The sequence below is a fragment of the Apodemus sylvaticus genome, chromosome 14, assembly GCF_947179515.1.
Source record: "Apodemus sylvaticus chromosome 14, mApoSyl1.1, whole genome shotgun sequence".
Taxonomy (NCBI): domain Eukaryota; kingdom Metazoa; phylum Chordata; class Mammalia; order Rodentia; family Muridae; genus Apodemus; species Apodemus sylvaticus.
This window is the reverse complement of record NC_067485.1, coordinates 20318207-20343415: the sequence shown is the minus strand read 5'-3', so window position 1 is coordinate 20343415 and position 25209 is coordinate 20318207. Positions and strand designations below refer to the sequence as shown.

The window sequence follows — 25209 nt, the reverse complement described above, 5'->3', positions numbered from 1 at the left end:
TCTAGATCTCATCAAGTTGATAACTACAGTTAAATCATCCCAGCATCCCAGCTCTGGACCTGCTACAGCCACTGGCTGTCAGTTTGCTCTATAGGTACATCAAACGGCTGCAGTTAGAAGCCGTTGCTTCTTCATAATCAGTCCTTACGCACACAAGGACAGATGAGAAGATGAAGCAAGAACTAGGAATGTTCTAGATGGAAGAGGAAAGAAACCAGTGCTGCCATTGGTGGGGAACAGGCACAGGAAGGTCTTCCCAGATGATGACAGCAGCCATGGGAGCAGAGGACAGACACAAAGAAAAGCCTCTGCCTTCACTCCCACAAGATGAGAGAGAGCTCTTTAAAACAGTCCCGAAGAATGAGGTAGATGTCAGTCAAAACAAATAATCAAAGGCTGTGTAAGTGCAACCACTTCTATCAACATAATTCCATATAAAACCATAAAAACGTATCCCACATATGCCAGATTGGGGGAAAAATGCGGATATTTGGAATTGGTGGGGTTATTCTTTTCAATAAATTCCGATTAGTGTTCTTAAGTCAAAAATCACTGAAACGATTTTGCTTGTGTGTGTGTGTGTGGTTAAAAACGTAACAATTCAAAGAAAAATAACCCTACGACCACTCTGTGTGGAGGAGGGTGGTACTGGGTGGGGAGGCTTCATTAACCTCATTCAATTCCCTAAAGGCATCTCCATGGTAATGACAGAACACACCCAGAGAGGAGGCGGATGAGCAAACACAGGGTGAGCCACTGACAGATCTCTATGGCTCCTGTAGCCACCCATAGGCTCCTGTGGATCTGTTCCACAGAATCATGGTCCCTAGAACCCTGGAGGGAAGCAGGAGGAGGGATTAAGTTCCATGGGCAAAGACACGGGTGAAGCAAAGGGATAAGCTTTAGCAGCCCCGCAAGAGATGGACTGAGAGTCAAGAGACAGACATCATACCCAGCGTCCTTCCTCCCAGCTCCATGGACCAGGATGCACTGATTGTGTTTATAAGGCTGGTGCTCTACCCTCGAGAAAAACAATGGAACTGTGTGATGACATGCTAACCTTCACAGCGATAGTAGATTTGTGATGAAGGATGATTGACACTAGAGATTGATGGCTAGGTCAGATAATGGTTGATCTAGCCCTTGGGGTGTTTTGAGACTCCTAAGACATTGCTGAGATGCCTTGCACCGCTTGGGTTACCACAGCTTGATGTGATCTCAGCTACACTCTGCATGCGTCTCTAAGAAGAGAGCTGCCCATATTTTCATCATAGCCACTTAATCCGAGAGAGAAAAGCAGCTTCTTGCAGATGCAGGCGACTTCACCAGAATCTTGCAGATGGGACCCTGGGTAGTTTAAGCTGAGACGTTATCACTAGAAAGTAAAGGTGACTGGTGGGCAAGCCATCACTTGGTATATGGCATGCGGGCAGAACTCATTAGATGTCGGCAAAAATAACTGAAACTGCTTTAGCACTTTTCTCCAGTTGGCAAAGTCCTGTGGAAAGCCCTGGTGCCTCCCAGCTTTGCATGTGCACAGCCTCATAAAGTAAAAGTATAGGTGATTATAAACTGCATCCCTGTCGGCAGCCAGATGGCGTGTCCCAGCGAGCATAGCAGCGGATGCTCTCAGATCAACCAGTCCAATACACTGAAAGAATGATGATGTGGAGGGTGAGCGGCTTCTAGGCCTCCCGTCTGTTCTTTTGGTTCATGATGCAGAGCCGGGTTAAGTTTTCATTTAGCTCATTCTCTCCTTCTGTGTTCTCGAAACACTGAGTCTGAATATCCTCTTTTGTCATCGCTGAGTACGAGCTCCCTGCTCCAGTCCTGGATCCCAAATCATCTATTCATCCCATGTCTCTACCATGAACCCAGCCTTTGCCAGGAGCCCATTTTTGTCAAGTCCCAATGGAGGAGAAAGTCACCAGATTTCATGTGCATCCTATGTTCTTGTTAGCCAGCCACTGGGGTGGGGAAGATTTGATAGCCCTAGGATTCTGCCCTGGTATGAACTATACATATTCTGATGGAACTATAAGTGACCACATCTCAATCTGAAGAAGCAGTTAGCATAAAGGCTCTGTGTTGGGGATTTTTGGTTTTTTGGGGGAAGTGTTGATTGACCTCTGATCCTCACTGTTGTTCCAAGACTCGGGAGATAGAATGGGGACCCAAACCACTGTGGGTCACTGTGTTTAATGAATTGTAGCAATTGAATTTGCCTGCTTCTATCAGATACCTACCTATCTGAAAATTTTCTGGAGTTCGGTGCTTAGGAAAAATTATGGACCACCTGTCAATGTCGTTTTTTGGCTTTTTCGAGACAATGTTTCTCTGTATAGCCTTGGCTGTCCTGGAACTCACTCTGTAGACCAGGCTGGCCTGGAACTCAGAAATCTGCCTGTCTCTGCCTCCCAAGTGCTGAGATTAAAGGTGTGCGTGGGCCGCCGCCGCCGCCGCCACCACCACCACCACCACCACCACCACCACCACCACCACCCGGCTACCACCTGTCAAAGTCAGGCGAACTGTGCTCCGGTTACTTGCTTCAATTTGTTTGGTTCCATTAGTCATTTTTGGTTCTTTTGTTTGTTTTCATTTTGGGGTTTGGTTGGTGTTGTTTTGTCCTTTTGTTTTTGAGTCAGGATCTCATATACCTAGGCTGGCTTTGAACTCACTGAGTAATTAAGGCTATCCCTGAAATAACGACATAGCTAAGGCTAGTCTTTAACTTGTGATCCTCCTGCCTCTGTCTTCTAAGCACTTAGATGTGGCAGTATTGAGCCGCCAAACCTCAGAAGGTTGACAGAGAAATTGCAGAACATTTTCATAGAAAATACTTCACATTGAAAATGACAATTTGTAACCAAAGGTTCAGTCAGGGTAAGAAAAATGAAACAAGCTGACATCAAACTTCAATGCCAGCCCGAGGTCTTGTATCTACGTAGTGCGTTGTCACTGCCTCCTGACCTCTCCTTTTCAGGCGCTCTTCACCAAAAGCCCTCGAGGGACGACCTCGCGTGACCCCATCATCATCGTTCTGTATGCTTTTTATTGTTTGATGGCTGAGAAAGTTGCTTTATAAACCAAAGCAAAAGCTGTTGCTGAAATAAAACATACTAATGAATAGAATGGACCATTGAAGCTTTGCGTGGAACAGTTACCGAGAGTGGGGGTGTTACAAGCTTCTCTCTGGGAGCTGGAGAGACGGCTCAACAGGTCGGAAGTGCTTGCTACTTGGTCAGAGGACTTGGGTTCAATTCTCAGCAGCTACATCAGGTTGTTTACAACTGCCTGTAACTCCGATTCCAGAGGGTCCGACACCCTCTGGCTTCACACACATGGTGCGCGCACACACAAATTTAAAGTATTACATTTTTTTAAAAACTATAATAAATAAATAAATAAAATCTCTCCAGACATCAGGATGGTGCAACTACATATAGCAGCTCCTGGTAGACTAAATCATCAAATTTAAACCTTTAACCTTTTGGTTTTTTTTTTTTTTTCAAAGAGAAACTGGAGGACGATCCTAACAGAATTGAAAAGAGAAACCCCAGGGCAGGGCAGGAAAACTAAATCTTGGCAGCTGTCAGCAGATGGAGAGACTAGAGAAGAAAGTGGGGGAAAGGCATGTCGTTGGAGTTAATCATCATGGAGGCCAGCCATGAGGGAGGGAAGGAGGGAGAGAGGGAGGGAGAGAGGGAGGGAACAATTGAGAAAGATAGGAGAAACCCAGGGTACCTTAGAACTCAGTCTCAGGCTAAGGCTAGAATCCAAAAAGAAAGAGGAAAAGTTAAAGCATCTTGAGTCAGAAGGGTGGGTAGACCCTACAGAGCCTCTTGGCCACCTGCAGGGACTGCCCTAGTGGGGAAGTCTTTGGGATCCTTCAGTGGTTTGGTTTGGTTTTGCCGTTTTGAGACAAGGGCTCAAGTAGCCCATGTTGACCTCCAACTATGTAGCTGATAATAACCCTGAACCTGTAGTTCTGCCTCCACATACCCAGTGCTAGGACTGTAAAATGGGTCCCACACCTGTTTATGCAGTGCTTGGGGGTGGAGCCCCAGGGCATTACCAATGCTGACTGAGCTCCATGATCAGAATCGAATGACCAGTCCCCGTCAGTGCTTAGTGATCCTACAACAGATATTTATGCAACCCATATCTTTTAAATTCCAAGAAATGCGTCATTGTTTTATATAATGACAATTATTTATAATATCAGGGACAGTTGTGGTACTCAGAAAATAAGAACTAAACATCAGTAAGAGCAAAAGCAATGATGGTTGATACTTGGAGCTGTTTGCTAAGAAATAATTGTTTGCTACACATTTTCTAGAGGTTTAAATGCAATAGGATCCAATCACTAAATGGCCCATGGGTTTTCAGGAGGCAGCTCAGTGGATAAAGGGCTTGTCACATGAGCCCTTTGAATGCGGGTGCTCATAGGCACTAGAGATTCCCAGGAGTCATAGGAGGTTGTGAGACAGTTGACATGCATGCCGGAAGCCTAACTCAGGTCCTCTGTGAGAGCAGAATACACTCTTAACTGCTGAGCCATCTCTCCAGCACAGCCTTGGACTTCTTATCCTCCTGCCTCTTCCTCCCAAGTACTGGGATTATAGCCCCACCACCACCACCATGCCCAGAGTTGCACGCCACCGTGCTCAGAAGCACATGCATACAGGCAAGCACTCCATCCAACCAAACTACATCCCCAGCCTCCAAATGCTGCTTCATTCCTAAGCCGGAACAGTGCCACCTTTGTGCGAAACCATGGCGTTCTCACAGTACCTATGTTACAATTTGTTCTAGAATATCTCGCATAAGGTTCTTGTGTTAAACACTTGATCCCTGGTTGGTGGTACTTGAGGGAAGGGATGGAAACCTTCTGAAATGGGGCATGGTTACAGGAAGTAGGTCATTGAAAGCATGCCAGTGAAGAGTGTATCGCGATGCTGCCTCTCTCCCCACTCACCAAACCTCTATAGCCCCACTTGCCCAAGGACAGATACTTTCTGAAATGCTGAAGGATACTGTTTATGTTTTCACTCCCCTAAACAAGTTTGACCCAACTATACGAATGTGCTTGATCACATATAAGGGGGAAGTATCCAGCAGGAAATATGTCAGGATGCTCCCTTGCCTCTGATTGGACATGATTGGAAATACAGTAGCCATATGGTTTTGCCTCTGCAAAATGTGACTCATCTTCGTTTTCCGGGAACCCCAAAATGAACCTCCTCAGAGTTTATCATCTGGACAGTATTGAGTAAAAGCTTGCTTCAAATTTGGCTCAAAATTGTGAATCTGGCCTTTTCCTTGTGATCCTCAGAATTGATACTTCCCCAGTGCCCTAAGGTGTTCCTTCTAATACGACTTCCCACCCAATCTCCCCAGTGGAGTTCTGACTTAGACCAAAGGCAGTGGGCCGTAGACTTAAAACTCTGAAATTCTGAGCCAAATAAATCTTCCTTCTTTTTAAAACTGTTTCCCCTCAGGCATTTTGTCACAGCAACAAAAAGTTGCCCAATACAACTTAACTACTAGTGTATTCACCGGTGGGGTTTTGTCTGTTAATGTTCGTGCTAGTCTGATTGAATGGCTTGAATTCAACTCTTTTTTTTTTTAATTGGATATTTTCTTAATTTACATTCCAAATGTTTTCCCCTTTCCAGGTCTCCCCTTCGAAATCCTCTATCCTAACCTCCCCTGCCCCCTGCCTCTATGAGGGTGCTCCCCCACCCACCCATTCCTGTCTTCCTTCCCTGGCATTCCCCTACACTGGGGCATCGAACACTCTCAGGCCCAAGGGCCTCTTCTCCCACTGACGTCCAACAAGTCCATCCCCTGTTACATATGCAGCTGGAACTATGGATCCCTCCATATGTAATCTTTGGTTGGTGGTCCAGTCCCCGGGAGCTACAGGGGGTCTGGTCAGTTGACACTGTTGCTCCCTCCATGGGGCTGCGAACCCTCTCAGCTCCTTCAGTCCCTTCTTCAACTCCTCCATCTGGACCCCCGCACTCAGCCCTCTGTATTTGTCAGGTTCTGGCAGAGCCTCTGAGGAGACAGCAGTAACAGGCTCTGTCAATAAGCACTTCCCTATATCCACAATAGCATCCGGGTTTAGAGGCTGTATATGGGATGAATCCCCAGGTGGGGCAGTCTCTAGATGGCCTTTCCTTCAGTTTCTGCTCCACACTTTGTTTCCATATTTCCTCCTGTGAGTATTTTGTTCACCTTTCTAAGAAACACTGAAGTATCCACATTTTGGTCTTCCTTCTTCTTGGGCTTCATATGGTCTGTGTATTGATTCTTAGGTATTCTGAGCTTTTGCTAATATGCACTTATCAATGAGTACATGCCATGTATGTTCTTTTGTGATTGGATTACCTCACTCAGGATAATTTCAAGTTCCATCCATTTGCCTGCGAATTTCATGAAGTCATTGTTTTTAATAGCTGAATAGTATTCCATTAGGTAAATATACCACATTTTCGAATTCAACCCTTAAAAATCATTCTTTTTTTTTTAATTTTTGAGATTATAATTACATTTCTCCTTTTTCTTCCCTCCAAACCCTCCAAGATACTACTCCCCACCCCCTTCAAATTCATGGCCTCTATTTTTCACTATCATTTCATGCATATACATATATGTACATACATATATATTCCTAAATATAACCCATTCAGTCCATGCAATGTTACTTGCATGTGTGTTTTCAGGGCTGACCTTTTAACACTGGACAAACAATTGCTGTGCCCTTCCCTGGAGAGGAGCACCTCTCCCTCTTCTGGGGAGGACCACCTCTCTCCTCCCTGGGGAGGACCACTTCTCCCTTTCCTAGGAAGGACCACCTCTCTCTTCCCTTCCTCAGTTGCCTGTAGTTCTTCGTGTAGGCTTGAGGCCTCGAGGGCTCTTCCCTTTCCAGTGTGGCATGTCCATTGGTGTCATCCTTGTCAGCTCGCGTTTGTGCAATGTTTGGTCCTGTAGGTGAGACTTCACGGGTATGGTTTCTGACGTTACCAGGAGACAATCTCACAGCAAGCTCCCTGATCCTCCAGCTCCTACAAACTTTTTAATTTTTTTCTTTATTCTTGAGAATTGTATACATGCGTACAATGAAATTAACTCATCTCCATCTTACTCCTCCAACTCACCCCATGTTTTCCCAATACATCCACCTCCCAACTTGTTGTCTTTTTATTTTGTCTTGTTTCTACAACCCACTAAAATCAGTTAGTGATGCTCTTGGGTCCCTGGTGTGGAGACTTTCTTTATCCTCCAGGGCAAGAACTGAGCCTCGATTGTTTTAAAGACAATTATCTTTATTTTTGAACACATTTATAATGCTTCCACATACAGAGACTTTCCCCCCATGGTGGAATTAGAATGTTTTGTATTCATTTGTGTTTCTCATCTTTATTTCCCAGTGATTCCAATGAGCAAATATTAATTTCATAATCAGAAAAAGAAATCATTTTACAAAAATGACTTAAACATTTTCTAGTTGACATAAAACTGCACAACAATGCTGCATTCTAGGGTCTGGAGAGTTAGCTTAAGAACACTGGCTGTTCTTCCAGAGGACCTGGGTTCAATTCCCAGCACCTACATGGGGGCCCATAACTGTCTGTAACTCTAGTTCCAGAGAATCTGATTCCCTCTTCGGCCCTGCAGAATTCTGCATGTATGTGGGCCATATAGCCTCACACACATACACACTAAAAATAAAAGATAAAGAATTTTTAAAAAGAGGCCTGTGTTCAGACGGCTGGAGAGTGGCTCAGAGGGAAAGGCTCTGCCTCCACCCCACCCCCTCCCAGCCTGTTTGATCTCCAGCAGGATCGACTCCCACAAACTGTCTTTTGAAGTTCACACAAAATTAGTAAATAAAAAATGGAATTTTAATTAGGAAAAAAAAACCCGATTCCTGATTCTAGAAATAACGGGCCAGTTCCATTGCTGCTCTGTGCCTATCTTCAAGGTCAAACTTTGTCGCATCTCTGATCTGCCTGAGAGAGAATCTGCTTGGCCTTTTTGGGTAAAGTTTCTCCAAAGCTTACAGATGAAACTCTTCCATTTGACTTTCTGCAAAACAATCCAGTTCCTCCTGGAGCTAAATGGAGATAGAGCTGATAATAGAACTGGGTTCTTCAGGTTCAGGGTCATTGCAAGGGTCATAAAGACACAGCCCTGAGTCACTCTCCCAAGCACAGTCACTAGCACAGCCTTGGAAATGTTTGCTGAAAATGCAACCTGCCTCTTCCCTTTCTGAAGGGCCACCTATGGCTGTCTTCTCCAGGATACCTGGGGCAGAAAAGATTTGGGGGCTTCTCTTGACAGCTTAAAAATGTATTTCCTTTCAGGAAATTGTCTTAGAAAATTGAAACCCAAAGGAAGCATGGGGTTTGGAAAAAAAATGAAGTCATTCCAAAATACACCAGCTGCTGTGAGTGTGTGTGTGTGTGTGTGTGTGTGCGCGCGCGCGCGCGCGCATGTATGTACATGTGTGGGTGCATGTGTGCAACGACGAGTGTCTTCCTCTACTGCTTATTGTGAGAGGCTAGGTCTCTCATCGGGCCTGGGGCTCATAGATTGCTAAGAGCGCTTAGGCAATGGCTGGACACCGTCCTCTCTCTTTTCCACCCTCTTCCCACTGCCCCCAACCCCTGCAATTACAGGCAGGTGCAGCCACACACAGCTTGCTAAAAATATGGATGCTGGAGAGGCAATCCATCAGCCCCAAGCCTGTGCAGCACTTTACAGAGGTATCTCTCTCACCCCTACAGCTGTGTTTTGAGACTACCACCATTTATACTCTAAGAAAGCGAATACACAAAAACCAGGACACAGGACACAGGGCCCAGAAGATGGCTCAGTGGAAAAAGCACTTGGCCGATTGCCAGGCAAGGATGAAGACCAGAGTTTGAATCCCTAGGACCTGTATCAAAATCTGGTTAGACTTAATGACTGCCTGTGGTCTCAACACTCACAAAGCCAAGACCAGGGTCTCTGCGACAAGGCAGGGCTACACTTGCCAGGACTGGTGAGCGCTGAGTTCCAGGAGAGATCCTGTGTGAATAAATAAAGTGGAGGTGCAACTGAGGAAAACACCTCCATACATGCACACAAACATGTGCCTACACACCATTCCCACACATATTCCAACATGCATATACACACATGCATACCACCTAGGTAAACATACATCAATAATTATAATAATAATAATGATAGTAATAATAATTATTATTATAATTATAATATAGGATGCCTTTTGAATCCTTATTCAGCTCAGGTGGTAGGCTGGTTGCTGAGTTTGTGTAAGGCTCTGGGTTCAATACCTATCAGCGCGTGCACAAGTCATTTCTCTAGTGGAAAGCACTTTTGTAAGCTTAACTGACATCAGTGCACTTCGACCCATATTCACCAAATATCAGTAACAGATAGCTAATACTTAAGCAGGTAGAAGGATGCCTAAAGTCCTCCCACCCCGCCCTTCCACTGATGTCTGTACACTAAGCCTTGATGGAAATCATACTGTTCCCTCTGGTATCCTTAGTCCAGCTGTGGAAGTCCAGGATGAACAAGAGATGATAAACCACTTTACAGCACACTCGAATCCATTGGCACGGAAGGAAGGCCAAAGTATTTGTTAGTGTTTGTAGAAATAGGAGTTGTTCTTTCTTCTCTCGACTTTTTTTTTTTAACTGATGGAAATTCTTCACACAATTGCCAAATTAAGGCAAATGGCAAACCTTCTTGATATTTATGATGGTCTCATCAGATAACCAATATAAAATATCTTCCAGAATTCTGCATTTCCTCAGACTTCAGAGTTTGTTCTTGGGATGTTAGAGATAAACAAAGCTAGTCTTAATAAATCTTTCCAATGTTGTAAATATACAGTTTCTGGTCCTTTCTCTTCTTGGAGCAAGAGGCCAGATCCCAATAGCAATTTAGATATCCTGGCCTTTCTCAAAGATGTCATTTCATCGAACATATCATGATGTAGCCAAGTGCCGAGAGCTAAGCAGGGGCTTTCATGGCTTCGCCCCAAGTGAAGATCACTGAGCTTTGGGAAAACCAGCACTGCCCCCTTTGATCTGGTAACTGAATATGGACTGAGAAAAGACACTGGAGAGAGAAATATTTGCTTTCTAAGGATTAAAGTTCCAAACCTGGATGATGGTGCACACCTGCAACCCTTCTTGTCATCAAGAGACAGAGGCAGGAGAATTTCTATGAGTTTGAGGCTGCTCTTGCCCACACAGGTAGTTCCAGTGAGCCTTCCTCCCTTAAGTTGCTTCTTGTCGAGTATTTAATCGCAGCAACAAGGAACATAACTACCGTAACTCTGGCGTGAGCTGGCGCATGACTGTCATAACCATCACTAGAAATTATTGTGTGCCTGCCAGGGGCCAGAGGTTTAAAATGTAGCTCCTCCTACAACCTAGAGGCTGGAGGGCTTGTTAGCTTTCATTTGTGCCAAATGAAACCAAAGATCAGCTGAAGCGGTTTGCTTAGGCCCTGCGGCCCTAAGTGGCAGAGGGCGGATGGGAAGCAAGGTCTTTCCAACTCCAAAGCTCCTTCATATAGCATCTCACCTAGACATACCAAGGGGGTTTATAATCAGAAGTAGACCGCAGGAGCTGCCGCTGCGGCTGAACATAATTTCATCCCCAATGCCCTTTGACATGTGACACACCTCTGCAGCAGCGACTGTGATCAACTAGGGAGATTACTCAGTTTTCATACTCTTGCCCGGGCCTCCCCAAGACCAGGCAAATGAGTATGGGATCACACGGACACAGTAGATAGTTCCAGTGTGCAGTCAGGTTTGAAACCATTGCTCTGAAATGTTGGTTTTTAAAAAAAGGAAGAGTTGTAAGGGACTTTTCCATTTTCCATCCTGCAAACTGAGTATAATTGTGCTGGAAGCTTTTCAACTGCCCCTGAAAAACAGGACCTTTGCTATTTGCTGCTCCGGGCGTGCACAGACTCTAACTTTGTATCTGGCTCCTCAACACTTGGAGAAAGTAGAGAGCACTCAAGGCATGGGTGAGGGCTTCAAAGTACCCATGGTACCTTGAAACTCTGCTCACATACCTTTGAACATTGTTTTAATGGAACGAGAGGAAATCATCTGGTGAGTTAATCAGACGTGAATGTGACCATGCATGAGGACCATGCAGAAAATCAAGTCAGACGAAGCTATGATAAATCGTCAACTCATAATGATTATTTTGGGGAGGTAGTAGAAAAAGGATTTTACCCTCTAGCCCAGGCTGGCCTCAGATTGTAAGCAAGCCTTCTGCCGCTGTCTCCTAAGTGCTGGGCTTATAGGTGTGAGCTACCACACCATATCTGCCTTTATTGTTATTTCGAGTCAGGGTCTCACTTGGGAGCTTGGGATCTCAGTAAACCTCCTGCCTTGGCCTCCCAAGGGCTGGGGTTACAAGACTGAGCCACCATGTCCGGCTTACATGGTATTACTGCCACTGCTCTTCTTGTTTTAATCCAGGTCTTTCTGTCACCCAAACTGTTTATTGTAGTGTTTTCAGGCCACAGTTGGTTGAGCCCACATCAGTAGTACTCAGAGGTACAGAAGACTGTATCAACATAACACTGGCTGAGGCTGAGCCCACTAGTGTTGCAGGATATTTGATCACAATGGGAACGCCAAGATCATGTTGTTTGCTAGAAAAACCTGATTCTAGTTGTGGTGAGGCTCACCCTTAGCACACACCTTTAATCCCTCTGGCTGGAATACAGACACACCCTTAATATACACCTTTATCCCAAACAATGAAGGTAAAGTTAGTTTGCAGAAGGAAACACCCGTATTTGAAAGTGATGTCTAATTGAGTGACAGACAATGTGATAAATCAGAGAAAGATTTGACAGAATAAGATATACCCAACTCTCAGGAAAAGAGAGAGGAGGGGAAGCTACTTAAAAGGGAACAGCAGCAGCAGGAGGAAAGAGGAAGAGGGAGAGGAGGAGAGGGAGAGAGGGAGAGAAGGAGGGGGGAAGAGGAGGCGGAGGCAGTTTTACAGACTTTGTTGAAGAGAAAACAAGCTAAACACAGGTGAAGATAGAATGAGCCAGAGAAGGAGAAGGAGCCAGAAGATTAGAACATATTGTCAAAATTAGTATGAGGCCAAGCAGAGCAATTCAGGAGAGGCCCAGAGAAGCCAGATTGAATCAGTCAGCCTTGAGAGGAATATGAGTTAGAACAGCTGAGTTGAACTAGCCAGTCAGAACTCAGAAAGAACTAGAAAGGATGAGCTTACTCAAAAGTACGTCTCAGAGACTGAAAACATTCTATGCCTAGGTAAGATCTTACAAAGGCTAGACGCTTCCAAGACCAGGCTTAAGTTAGAGACTGAGGCAGCAATCCCAGGAGACCACAATTGTAAATAGGAAAATCAAAGCTGCTTTTACACATGAGCACTTACTTAACATGCGGTGAGGATTTAAGTTCAATCCCTAATAAAGCCAAGAAAGAAAGAACAAGAGAGTGAGGGGCAGACAGAGAATGGGGGGTGAATACAAGAGAGGGCAAGAGAAAGGAAAGGATAGAGGGAAAGAAGGAAATGTTTCATAATAATGAAAACCAGCCTGCAAGATGGGCACATGTTCCTTTACGACCCCTGAGCCATGGCAATCCCTGGGTGGCCCTCTCAGGCCAATGTGTCCCGAGGCTTCTGTCTGTCCACTCTAACCAATCCAAACGTTTGCCTGCAGAATGAAGTTGCTGTCCTTCTGAAGCCCATATCAGAGAAGATTCAAGAAATACAGACTTTCCGAGAAAGAAACCGGGGCAGCAACATGTTCAACCACCTCTCGGCGGTCAGCGAAAGCATCGCCGCCCTGGGGTGGATAGCTGTGGTGAGTTACAATGGCGGAATGCCACACACCCACTCCCCACATTTTCAGGGACTTCCAGGGTCACCTTCACGCTTCTCCATCCATAGTCTGGTCCACTGAAGGAAGGCTCCATCCAGGGTGGATGCTCCAGCTTTCTCTTAGCCTGTGTAAGCCCCGTGCTCTCTACTCTGAGATGGGAAACCCTGTGTTCTCTATTCTGAGATGGGAAGGCGTTCCTTCAGCCTTTACAAAACACCCCTGCTTCCACCCAACTCTCACCCATCGGTCTTTGCTTTTCTTCAGCTTCTTCGAGGTGCTCTCTTTCTTATTCTATTTTTTTTCCTTCTATGCTTGGGTGACGGTCCTGTCTCTCAGTCCCCCAAACCTGGTCCTTATGTCAAGGAGATGAACGATGCTGCCACCTTTTACACTAACAGGGTCCTAAAGGACTACAAGCACAGGTATGTATTTCCTCTGCCTGGGTTTTCAGACATTCATCAGATGTTTGCTTCTGAAGCTTAATAGACTTAGACACTAGACTCTTTATTGGTACACCGTGTAACCTTGAGATTAAAACCCTATCTTTGAGCTGGGAGCCTGCGGACCCGCCACTTGGGAGTCAGAAAGAGAAGGATCGGGAATTCAAGGTCAGTTTTGCTCCATAGAAAATGTAAGATCGGCCCAGGCCATATGAGACGTTATCATGAAAAAATAAAAAGACTGTTAAGACAGTTCAGCAAAGCTTCTCACCACCACGCCTCGATGGCCTGGTTAGAATTCCTTCAGCTCGCACAGCCGAGGAGAGAACAGCCTCCCACAGGTGTCCTGTGGCTTCTAAGTACGCACACCTCAGGAGTGCATACCAACACATATATGCACACAAATTAAATGAATAAAGACAATAAGACAATCAAATTAGAGAGTGGAGACATTGCTCAGTGGTTATGAGCAGTTTCTGCTCTTCCAGAGGGCCGGATTTGAGGTGTGCCATGCAAGCCACAACTTCAGCTCAAGGGGAGCCAGCACCCTCATCATCCAACCTCTGCAGATGTCTACAGGTCCCCACACATATTCACACAGGGGGACACACATACAAGCACAGATAATTTTTTTCACTTTTAAATACGTTTTTTTAAAAACAATAAATTTTAAAATTCTACTTTTGTAGGAAAAGCCACATGGAGAGGGGACTCAGATTCCTGGCAGACATGCAGGTTTTATAAAGAAAGCTGCCTCAGTTTTCTTTCAGTGAATAGCCTGTCCCCACTTGACCACATATCACTACATTATGAATTCCTATAAAGACTGAACCTATAGGATGGAACTTTTTTTTTTTTTTTGCATGTTTTGAAACAGGGTCTCTTGATGTATCCTGGGCAAGCCTCGAACCCATGGCTATTCTCCCAAGTGCCTCCAAGACCAGTAGAAATTCCCACTGATCAAAGTAGAGGTAGTGAGAATCTAGACAGAAGGAATGGAGGAGTTCAACACTGAGACTGGGAAGACCGCAAGCTAGGCAAAGGGGGCACGAAACTGGAAACTGAGCTGAAACAGGACCTGGAGGACAGAAAGCTGTCCTTGGAACAACCATCAGCAGCTATGGAAAGGACAGAGTTTTGTCAGGAGAACCAGCATAGAAAGATCTGGTGTCCTACAGCCAAGATAATAGAACCTACAGAGACCAATCTGAGCTTAGAAGAAAAATATGATCAAATGGAGATAGGCCAGGCTAAGAAGGTATCTAGAAAAATATCTCTTAAGCTATTTACAGATTGTCCCAGGAGCCCTCACCCTCCAATGAGGTCACAGCTGGTTAAGTGTGATGTGGCCAATCCCTGGTAACTAGAAGAATTGGGATAAAATACGAGCAGTGGTCTTCCACTGTCTGGCTCAGGCCTCTACTAGGTCCCCATCTGAGCTCGCAAGTGGAGCCAGCGGAAGTGGCCATCAGCTGACAAGCCCACAGGCCTCCTAGGGACATTTCTTCCTTATTCTAGACTGCTCATATGGAAGGAATTCAGAGGACCTGGATTTTCTAGATTATCATCTCAGTGACTTTACTGATACAGATCTGAATATCAGAACCAGAAGATACATTTTATATAGAATGCAGAAATATATATATATATACCACCCAAAATGTTCACTGTTTTTTTAAAGAGGGATTTTTAAGGGGGAGATGTCTTCTAGAAGACTTCCTTTTTCTTGTCTGTCTGTTTTGAGACAAGATCTCACTATGGAGTCCAGTGGCCAGCTTCAAACTCATGATCCTCCTGCCTCAGCCCACTGAGTGCTAGAAATTTAAGTATATGCCAACCACACCAAGCTATTTTTAAATCAATATTTAGTCAATATATAAGAATATGAATATATATAAAAATACACACACACACACAATCTGTGTGAGGTATAGGGAATTGTAATATAAGTTATTATTTCACGTATTTATCCCAACAATGAATTTTAAAATCTTTTCACCTCCTCCCTGATGAAACCTGTGCTCACCTATTGTTGCTCCTTGCTTCTCCAACCCTAAGTGTCTGCTCACTGTCTGTGTAGTCTCCTGCGGTGGTGTCATCAACAAAGCGTTTGGACTTCCCCTCTTTCTTGCATCTATACAGAACAAGTCCAGTCTTTGCCCACTTCATGGTCATTTGTTACAGAGCTAGGAGCTGACCTGGAGACCTCCCGTATGCTAAACAAACACATTCCCACTAAACTACACCCCCAGGCCTCTCTTCCCTTTCCTTCATTTTGAGACATCCTCAGCAAGTTGCCCAGGCTAGCCTTGCACTCACTTTGTAGTCTGGGCAGATCTTCAGTGTGATTCTCCAGCCTCAACCTCCTTTTCGTAGCTGTAATTACAAGATCATGCCAACCAGCCCAGCCCAGCCTTTGCTACTTGATCTCAGTTATCAATGTTAAATATTAAATGCCAATCACTATGCACTTCATCAGCAGAGTGCCTAAAACAGATATAAGCCAGAGAAATGTCACCAGAGGTGTAAGTGGGTTCACCTGGGTCCCAGCACCCCTTGAATATCTGATTCTGGTGAGCTGATGATTGTAGGAAGCCTCACACCCCAATATCCATCTATGGGTAGGTCCCCCCAAGTTCCCCACAGGGCCTCCTCTGTGTTACCCATGCAGCAGATATGTAGGAGAAATTGCTACCTGTGGTTGGGGCAGAGGGCTGTAGGCCAAGGACTCTGCTCCTCTGCTTCCCGGGCAGCTGGCTTCGCTGGCTGTGGCTCCTTTTTCTGTTATACGTACAGAGCGAGCTGGTTGTCTCAGCTTTGCCAAGGTATGACGTCACAGCTTCCGTTTGTTTGGATCCTGCTCAGCTAGTCTCCTGGAGACTAACTTCAGGTAAAGGACACCATGTGGTTATTCCTTCCTACAGTTTTTTGTTTTTTTTTTCTGGAACTTTAAGTCAAAATAATACTGCAATGGTTAAGAGAAAAACACATTTACATATATAGATCTGGTTTGGGGCAGTTGTTAGAATTTTTCATGCAACTTTTCCTTCCTACAGTTTTTTTCTGGAACTTTCTCCAGGTCAAAATAATGCTTCGATGGTTAAAAGAAAAACCACGTTTGCTTATACAGAACTGGCCCTCATTGGTTGCCAGAATTTTCAGTAGAAGCAATGTCAAATGCACAATCTGATATCTCTAGTATGTGTGAATTGCCATGTCTGTATGTTGTGTAAGTTTACACACACACACACACAGATGAGACACATCTGCATAGGTAGAATATGTATGGAAACACTAGCATTAATTTATTTTGTAGGGAGCCTCCTTCTCTAATGGCTGATGTGTACACTCTTCCCTGTGTCCAGGGCACACACTGAGAGCCTCACAAAACCCTATGGTACAAGGCATTAATGAGGCAGATCTAAGAAACTACACTCACTTAGAGGATTTTAATTATGAGAGTGAAGCAGTGCCTCATAGATTCCAGTCATAGAGCCAATGAATCTGAAACTGTAGAAGACAAGAGAATGATCGGGAGTCCAATCCCTACATGAGTTCCTTCTTCACCGACATAGGACAAAGACCTGACAGAGGTAGAACCTAAGGCAGGAGAGGTTCATTTTAACTCCTGATCCGGAAAATACCACACCCTGGCTGAGAAGGCATGGCCATAGGGCTCTTGGCTACTGAGGCAGTGAGAGATTGCTCACATCTGGGTATGTCAGGAAGCAGAGACAGGACAGGCAGTAGGGCTAGGCTATACATTGGAAGGCCCACCCTACAGTGACCGACATCCTACAAAAAGGCTCCACCTCACAAAGGTTGCAGAACCTCCCAAAACAATGACAACAGGGGCCTGGGACCAAGTCTGCAAACATCTGACTCTGAGGGATACGCCCCAGCCAAACATGGCTGTCTCCCTGCTCACTTTCCCCATGGCCTGGGCACGGCTTACAACAGACGGGGCTCGGGGCATGGCGCTGACACTCAGAACATGGCGAGGAAAGCAGTAGATGTGGAGAAAAGCCAGGAGGGCTGTCAAGAGGCTCAGTAATAGCTTTCCTCCTGTGGTTCTCTTCAGATGGCCTAAGTAGATCATCAGGCCTTTGTCAACTCAAAACTCAGTGCTTTCTCGTTTTCTGACTACTACTGCTTCCTTCAAAATTGAGAAAGGGAAATTATGGGGACAGAAATGGCCCAAAGAAATGCAGCAAGGGAGGATGAATATAACTAAATATGAAATTCTCAAAGAATTAATAATAATGTATTTTAGGAAGGAAGTGCAGCCGTTTGCCTGTTCTAAACATCTCTCATGGTCACAGGGGTTAGCCCTACTAAGGTTTTTCAGTGAGCTCGTCATTCAAGAAAACAAAATCTGATCAAAGCCAAGAGCATCCAATTAAGCTATCTCCTCAAGAGTCACCTTAGAAGTACGGGGTCTTGGCTGCTATCAAGAAAACATTTTTCTTACAATACCAACTCCCCCATCATTCATGGCTGTCTCCAAGAGTGGAAGTCTCTGAAACCAAATACCTGCTGGATTACTAGAAAACAAGCTAAATGATTTTATTACCTTTTTTTTTCTTTTTTATGCCGGTCTCGCTGCTAGACACATGCTATTCTTTATTTTGGATGAGAAGGAGGTCGGAAGGAATGGTCTGCTCTCTGCTCTCACCTCCGCTAGGAATGGCTCACTCCCTCCGTCAGCCCCCTGTGGCCAGCTCCCCTTCACTGTGTCTCTGTCTGTCCGTACCCAAAGCTGGGAGCACTGGCCATCCCCCCTCCTCCCTCTGGAGCACTCAGGGTTACCCACATTCTCAGTGTTCTCCTTGGGCTCGAGAACAATTGCTCCAGACTCCTCCAGAGCTCTGGCTACCGGGTAACAAAGTGTAAAACTAGTAGTTTCGATCCTAACTCTGTTCTCATCCACTCTCTTGTGACCAAGTGATGAGCGCCACGTGGATTGGGTGAGATCGTATCTCAGCATCTGGAGCGAGCTGCAAGCCTACATCAAGGAGCACCACACCACAGGCCTCACTTGGAGCAAAACAGTAAGTGCCACATCCTCTCTGACCCCATCAAAGGCCATAAGGACACTTGTAAAGATGTGTATCCCATGTGGCCTTAGAATTTATCTCAAGATAGGACAAAGGCTTGATGGACATAGCATTTCCTCTAGGAGACTCTGTTAACTGCCTGCAGAACATGTGGAAAGGAAATGGTTACACTGCCTATAATAAGGATGCAGAGGGAATATTTTTTTTATTCAGCCCCAAAGAACAAGATCATGTCATTTGAAGGAAAAATAGAATCATAGGCAACCATGTTAAAGGAAATAAGCTAGTCCCAGAAATATTTCCTATTTTCAAATGGTATGACAAACATCTATACTTTGGAAAATGTCATAGTGAAACCTGTTATTTTATATAATTAATGTAAGAAAACGAATGGAAAACTATCACGGTGGATCCCATAGTCCTTAAGATTTGCCTGGGTGGTGATCACATGGACAACAGCTCGCTGCTTACCATAGAGGGCTCAACGCAGGCTCAAGGGTTTACGGGCACCAAGATGGCGGTGTTAAGGGATGAGAATTTAAGGCAACACAAGGGTACAGTTGTAAATAAAATATCAACTAAAAGTTCAGAATATTTCTTTTTGATATGGCAAGGTTTAATGTCTTGTTTGGTTTTCTGTGTTTGCTTTTGGTCAGGGGAAGGTTAAGATCGTGCTTCCCACCTTCCAGGTTGGCCTGAGTAACCTTCAATAACCTTAAACTTTTACCTGCCTCTACTTACCAAGTGCTTGCACTGCAAGCATTCGCCAACAAGCCTGGTTCATGTGGTGCTGGGAACTGAGCTCAGGGTCTCATACATGCTGGACAAGCATTGCACCAACCAAGCCAATCTCCAGCCCAACCCAAGTGGTTTGGCTGTGCCTTAGCAATGGAGTAAGCTTCTGCTTACGGGCATTCCCACTTTAATTTCCATATGGGGAATGACAACAGCCCTGACCTCTCGAGCCTTGTCTCAGCTCCTTCCTGACTCATTGAACCTTGCAGCAGTCACTGGCCGCCTGAAGCATCCTTAGCCCATACAAAGCTTAGACTAGTGGTTCTCAGCATTAGGGAGCTTGAGAACCACTAGCTTAGATAAAAGCCAAAAGAGATGGCTGTTTCTGAATTTGATGTACACATACTGCTTTGCCTCGGTCACAACGTCCTGGATGGATACTGTGCTTATAACCTTAGTCTCCCAGAAGTAGACACCTCACATCTTCCCCTGGCCTCAACTCAAACACCACAGCTTTGCAAAACATCTGTCACTCCTCACCAGCTCCTCCCCCTTGCTCCTTACCAGCTCCGCCCCCTTGCTCCTCACCAGCTCCGCCCCCAGGGTGAGGGGATCTCCTCTGTGTTTGTCTTTTCCTGAGTATATGTTAGCTGGTGCCCTTGTGGTTTCTGTGTTCCCACACGCTTAGAAAAACTCCTCCGTGTTCCTCACTGGGTTCCCAACTTAGAGCTCAGAGTTCATGTTCAGCCAATGGCATCGAGTATACATAGTGTATATTCTGGGACTCTTGGGAGCTTCCTTACCTCCTGGAGTTTCTGTACTTGCTTCTGGTGGAAAGTCCCTTCCATGAGAAATGAATATTACTTTTAAAGAGCCAACAGTTTTAACTGGGGAAAAAATGAAGTGAGACCTTTGTGAATTCCGTCCGAAGGTCAAGCTGACGGGGAGTGCTGAGGGCAGCCGGCTCAGTGCTGAGGTGATTGTGATTTTCGAGTTGTGAACAGGGTGTGGGGTTCCTCCAAGAGTTTCCCAGCAGGGACAAAACGTTAGCAGTGACCCCCTCCAATCTCTCTCGCGTCTCCCACCGCACAGCAAAGCGATGTAGACAAGAAATGTCATGTACTTCTAACCGGCTTTAAGAAGGTGTGTGTGTGTGTGTGGACGGGGTGAACGTATGGCCAACTGATTAGAATTCTTCCACATCTGTTTCGAATGAAGGACTATTTCATTATAAATCTGTGTGTCCTAAAGGGCAAGTGTCACATCTTGGGCATAGGGATACAGTAAGATGAAGGCTAGGAGTTCTCAGAACCATTATTGTTTTCTGACAGACTAATATAAGAGGGGCGGCAATCCACTTGTGGGAAAACAAAGTCAGCAGATGCTAATTCTTAAATGCAACTCATAAAAATGGATTGGATAAAAAAAAAAACTTCTCTTAAATAGTTTGAATACCCTTACTACCACATGTAAAGCTAGGCGATCATTTTATGAATATAAAAGAGAAGATCTGATTATGAATGATAGAAAAATATGTAAGTGCTTTTCTTTGTTCTAGAGCGAACGCTTGCTTTATCGTGTTCATTAAAAACTAAGTGTTTCTAGAACAACGCTGAGGTATCGCTGCATGGGGAGCGCTTGCCTCGCTGTACGAAGCTGGGTTCATTCCCTCAGACCCAGGGGTAGAGGACAACCTTCGCCTTGTGCCAGTAACTTTTTATTGCAACTCAAGAAGACATAGATTTTATAGACACACACTGCAAGCATGCAACCAAGTCTCACAAACTTTTTCTTTCCACACATGACATGTTCTGATAGCTTTTCCTTTACATAGCTTCTGACAAGACTCTCACTGAAACTCCTGAAATCGATTTCATTATCTACAAATATATCACATCCCATGTTTTAAAAAGCAATGATATAAAACACGTGTTATATATTTCCACGAAATGTAAGTGATCCCTACAGCAAATTGGGCCTCGCATGTTGTCGTATTGAAACAGCCGTTGTTTACGGAGCACGTGGTTTAAGGCATGGGAAAGTTGTATGGGAGACAGTAAGTGTACATGCCTGCTCTGCTCGCACTCTAGCCCCCAGCCCCACCCCCACCCTATGCTGCTTCTTCAATCGGGCAATGAAATGATAGCTGTGACCCAATACTAAAAATATGAAGAAGTTGCGATAGGAAAGTGTTTACTGCACCACACATGTACAGTCTTTTGAAAAGTGTCCAGACTTACATAGACCCATGGTTTTTCCTGATTTTTACCCTCCTTGTCTAAAATTTGAAGGAGAGGCCATTAAAAGGTATATTATAAGGGTAGAGAGATTGGTCAGTGATTAAGAGCACTTAGTGTTCTCGTAGATGACCTAGGTTCAATTCCCAGCACCCATATCTCCATGATTTATAACAAAACAGTCCTTCATTTGAAATACAAGTGGGAGAACGCTAATCACCCTATAAAACATCCACCCCATCCACAGTCACCCTCCTTAAAACCCTTTAGATATGCATGAAATTTCTTGTCTATGGACGGCTGTCAACCCATAACTGCAGATGATCCAGAAGGGTCTGCCATTCTCTTCTGATTCCTTGGGCACCAGGCACTCAGGTGGTACACAGACATCTCTGAGAGTGAAATTCTCATACATATATAATAAAACATATTATAAAAGTTATAGTTTTGCATTCAAAAATTCAATTTCAACTTTACATTTCTAAATACTATTTAAGATCCCAAGTACAACCTATTGTCCAAGCCAAACTAATTTCTCCTGGATTGCTCTTGCGATGACAGACATACCAGCAAAATGAATGCTCGTAGAGAAAGCAGATTCGAAATTCTTGCAGAGAAGCGAGACTATTAGAATTATCTGATCAAAATGGCCCTTGGGAACAAAAAATAAACACAGTCCCTTCTGTCTGTTTATCTACCGATCACAAATATGCAAAAGCAATTCTGTATTTATGAGGAGGCAAGGATCAGAAAGACTGGGGAAAGGCATGGTATCGGTGTAAAAATACCCCAAGACTCAGAGGTTTACTTTTTATTTCGTGGGGGGGGGGGGGGGTAGAGGTCAGAGGACAACTCTGGAGAGTCCATTCTTCTCTGCCCCATGGGTACAGGGACTCAACTCATGTCAGATTTGCATAGCAAGTGCCTTTATCCACTGAACCATCTCACCAGTCCATTGCACCTTTGCAGACCGTCCACTGCAGTACTGCCCAGACTACACAAAGCACTGGATACAACACCTCAAGGGTCTTGAGTAATTGTTATCTTCTTCCATTTCCATGCTGGATTTTGACATTTTCCACTCTGGGTCTTTTAGCATATTACTAAAGACCCCAGGATCCTCCAATGGTGGGTGCTTCATACTAACAAATACTCGCCCCACCTTCAAGAGAGCAGCTGCGACTGGATCTTCCAGTTGCTGTCTCCTAACCTTGGCCTTCCGAGTGCAGCTGTGCCAGCAGCTGCTGCCCCGCCTGTCCACTTGTCACTGACAAATGTGGAACTCTGAGGGCAGGGATTGTTTAGGACAGCAACAGGGGAAGCAGTGGGTGTGTGCACAGCTTGCTGGGATGAGGGCGAAAGTATTTGGCGCTTCCGGGCAAACAGCTGTGAAGTCATCTGTCCGTGTCTCTTATTACATTGACTTTGGTCCATGGAATCTTGTCATTTCTCTGGGCTTTTCTTCAACTTGAAGCCAACATGGACCTAGCAGCAGTCCAAACCAGAAAGACTTGAGTTTTCAGTTAGTTCTTCAAGAGTCTTTTTTCATATTGGTTGATGTTGTTCCTTCTGGGCTAAGGTTCAGAGACACTGTGTTAACTAAATTGATCTTTTGGCACAAGCCTTGCACCAATGATCTGCCCTCCCAGCAGTTAGACAGATTTGTAAGAACCACTAGCAAAAACTTTGAACCAGATGCCTGCCGCTGGGAGACCGTAGCCTAGTCCTTGCATTTGTGATTACACAGACAACTAAACTCTTCCTGTGCATTGTGCAGATCTTTCCAGGAATTCCACAAAGAAGATCAATTAAGAGGCTGAGCTTATCGACACTTGGGTGCTGAGCTTGTAGACATAACCCTGCTCTTTTGTGCAGTTCTTACTTTAGCTTTACAAAGTGGCTGCGGCTATCTGTAAAGTAGAATAAAACTATGTGGGTGGAATAGATAAAGACTTATGTAACGGTTTTAATGAATCATGTTTTGGGGGATTTTTGGTTTTGTTTGAGACAGTGTCTCATGTTGTCTGTGCTGGCCTCAAACTCTCTATGTAGCCAAGGCTAGCCTTGAATTCTTGATATTCCTACTTCTACCATCCAAGTACTGGGATTTCAGACATATGCCACAGCACTTAGCAGTGATACAGTGTGTGTGTGTGTGTGTGTGTGTGTGTGTGTGTGCATGCACACGCGCACTTAAGCATGTACACGTGTGTGTGGGTTGGAGGAATACCAGGGCTATTTAGTTGGCATGGAGGACAACAATGTGGAGTCAGTTCTCCCATTCCATGGGTTCTTGGGATCAAACTCAAGTCACTAGACTTGCACTGAGCCATCTTACCAATTCTATGCTCAGATTTTTAATGTTAACCACGTGAACTTTAAACATCCTGTAAGTTAGCTGTCATCCATTGGAACTCCCATGAGCAATCAGGAGAGTGCATGTTGCAGGTTAAAATGATAAAGGCAAGGCACCTCAGCATCCTTTCTGACCTCCCAGAGAGCCATTTCCCTTTCAGCCTACTTTTCAATATAAATCCAAGTCCATGTCCATTAACGAAGCAGAAGGCTAACCCTGGGCTTGTGGTCCAGTTCCAAGCTTCCAGAGGGCACCCCAAGTTACTATAAATAATGTAGACCCCACGGTGTGTTGTTAAATATATGTGCGTTGCAGGTTTTCTGGCCTTTCTTGTCCTTCTTGACATTTGCAAAACTGGGCCCAACCTTTTTTTTGTTTTGTTTTGTCTTGTTTTTGTTTTTGTTTTTGTTTTTTGTTTTTTCAAGACAGAGTTTCTCTGTGTAGCCCTGGCTGTCCTGGAACTCACTCTGTAGACCAGGCTGGCCTCGAACTCAGGAATCCACCTGCCTCTGCCTCCCAGAGTGCTGGGATTAAAGGCGTGCGCTACCACCACCCGGCTTGTGCCAAGCATGCTTCATTTAGAGCTTGTACTAACTTCAAGCTGGTTCACTGGTCACAGGGAGCAGCTGGGTCTCAGGGAGGGTATGTCACTTGTCTGGGCTGCAAAGCTCACTGCTGACCTCTACAGATGCCCCTCTCTACAGAGCGGCTCTGGGCTGTGCACCTGCCCACAACTGCTTTAACTATACTGACTTGCTCTTGATCTTTAGCTCCCTTTGGGTTCCTTTGGTGGCCAACTACAGACAGTTCCATGGCTTACAATGATTCTACTTAAGATTTTTGTTATTGTTGTTGCTTGCATTTTCAGTTATATTTATCTATCGAGCATGTGCGTGTGCGTGTGTGTGTGTGTGTGTGTGTGTGTGCGTGCGCACCATTTATTGACGCAGATTTTTGTTGTTGCTGTTGTCTTATTTGTTTGATACAGTCCCAGTACCCTTGGTTGGCTTTGAACTCATTGTATAGACCAGGCTGGGCTGGAACTTAGGGCAATCTTCTGCCTCTGCCTCCTGAGGGCTGGGATTATAGGCATGTGCCACTACACCTAGCTCAAATAGCTTGGGCTTTGTTTTGTGCTTGTTTGTTTATTTTGTTTTGCTTTTTATGCTGGAGAAAGAACCCGAGGCCCAGCATGTGTGAGCCAAGCAGTGTTCCATGAGCTGTGTCCCTGGCCTCCTCCCATCACGATTTTTCAGTTGTAGGTTGGTTGCAAAACCAGTAGACATCTGAACTTTTATGTTGTGGATTTGGATCTTTTCCCAGCAGGCAGCAAGTACTACCATCTCTTTCCAAAGCCAGATCACAAGGAAGATACCCACTCCTTCTGCACTCTGCAATGGAGCTAAGATCAGAGCATTAAATATGCTTTTACTGAGAACTTCTCAACCTATGGGGAGTTT

The 25209-nt window shown here is 44.9% G+C and overlaps 1 protein-coding gene across 1 annotated transcript in view; it reads left to right on the top strand.

Moving 5' to 3' along the window:
* Cap2 (cyclase associated actin cytoskeleton regulatory protein 2) overlaps positions 1 to 25209 on the top strand; it is a 146601-nt gene that overhangs the window by 89387 nt on the left and 32005 nt on the right. The window contains exons 5-7 of the mRNA XM_052157289.1: positions 12763 to 12906; positions 13261 to 13346; positions 18310 to 18415. Of these exons, the coding sequence (XP_052013249.1) occupies positions 12763 to 12906; positions 13261 to 13346; positions 18310 to 18415 (336 nt within the window). The remainder of the gene's footprint in view (positions 1 to 12762; positions 12907 to 13260; positions 13347 to 18309; positions 18416 to 25209) is intronic.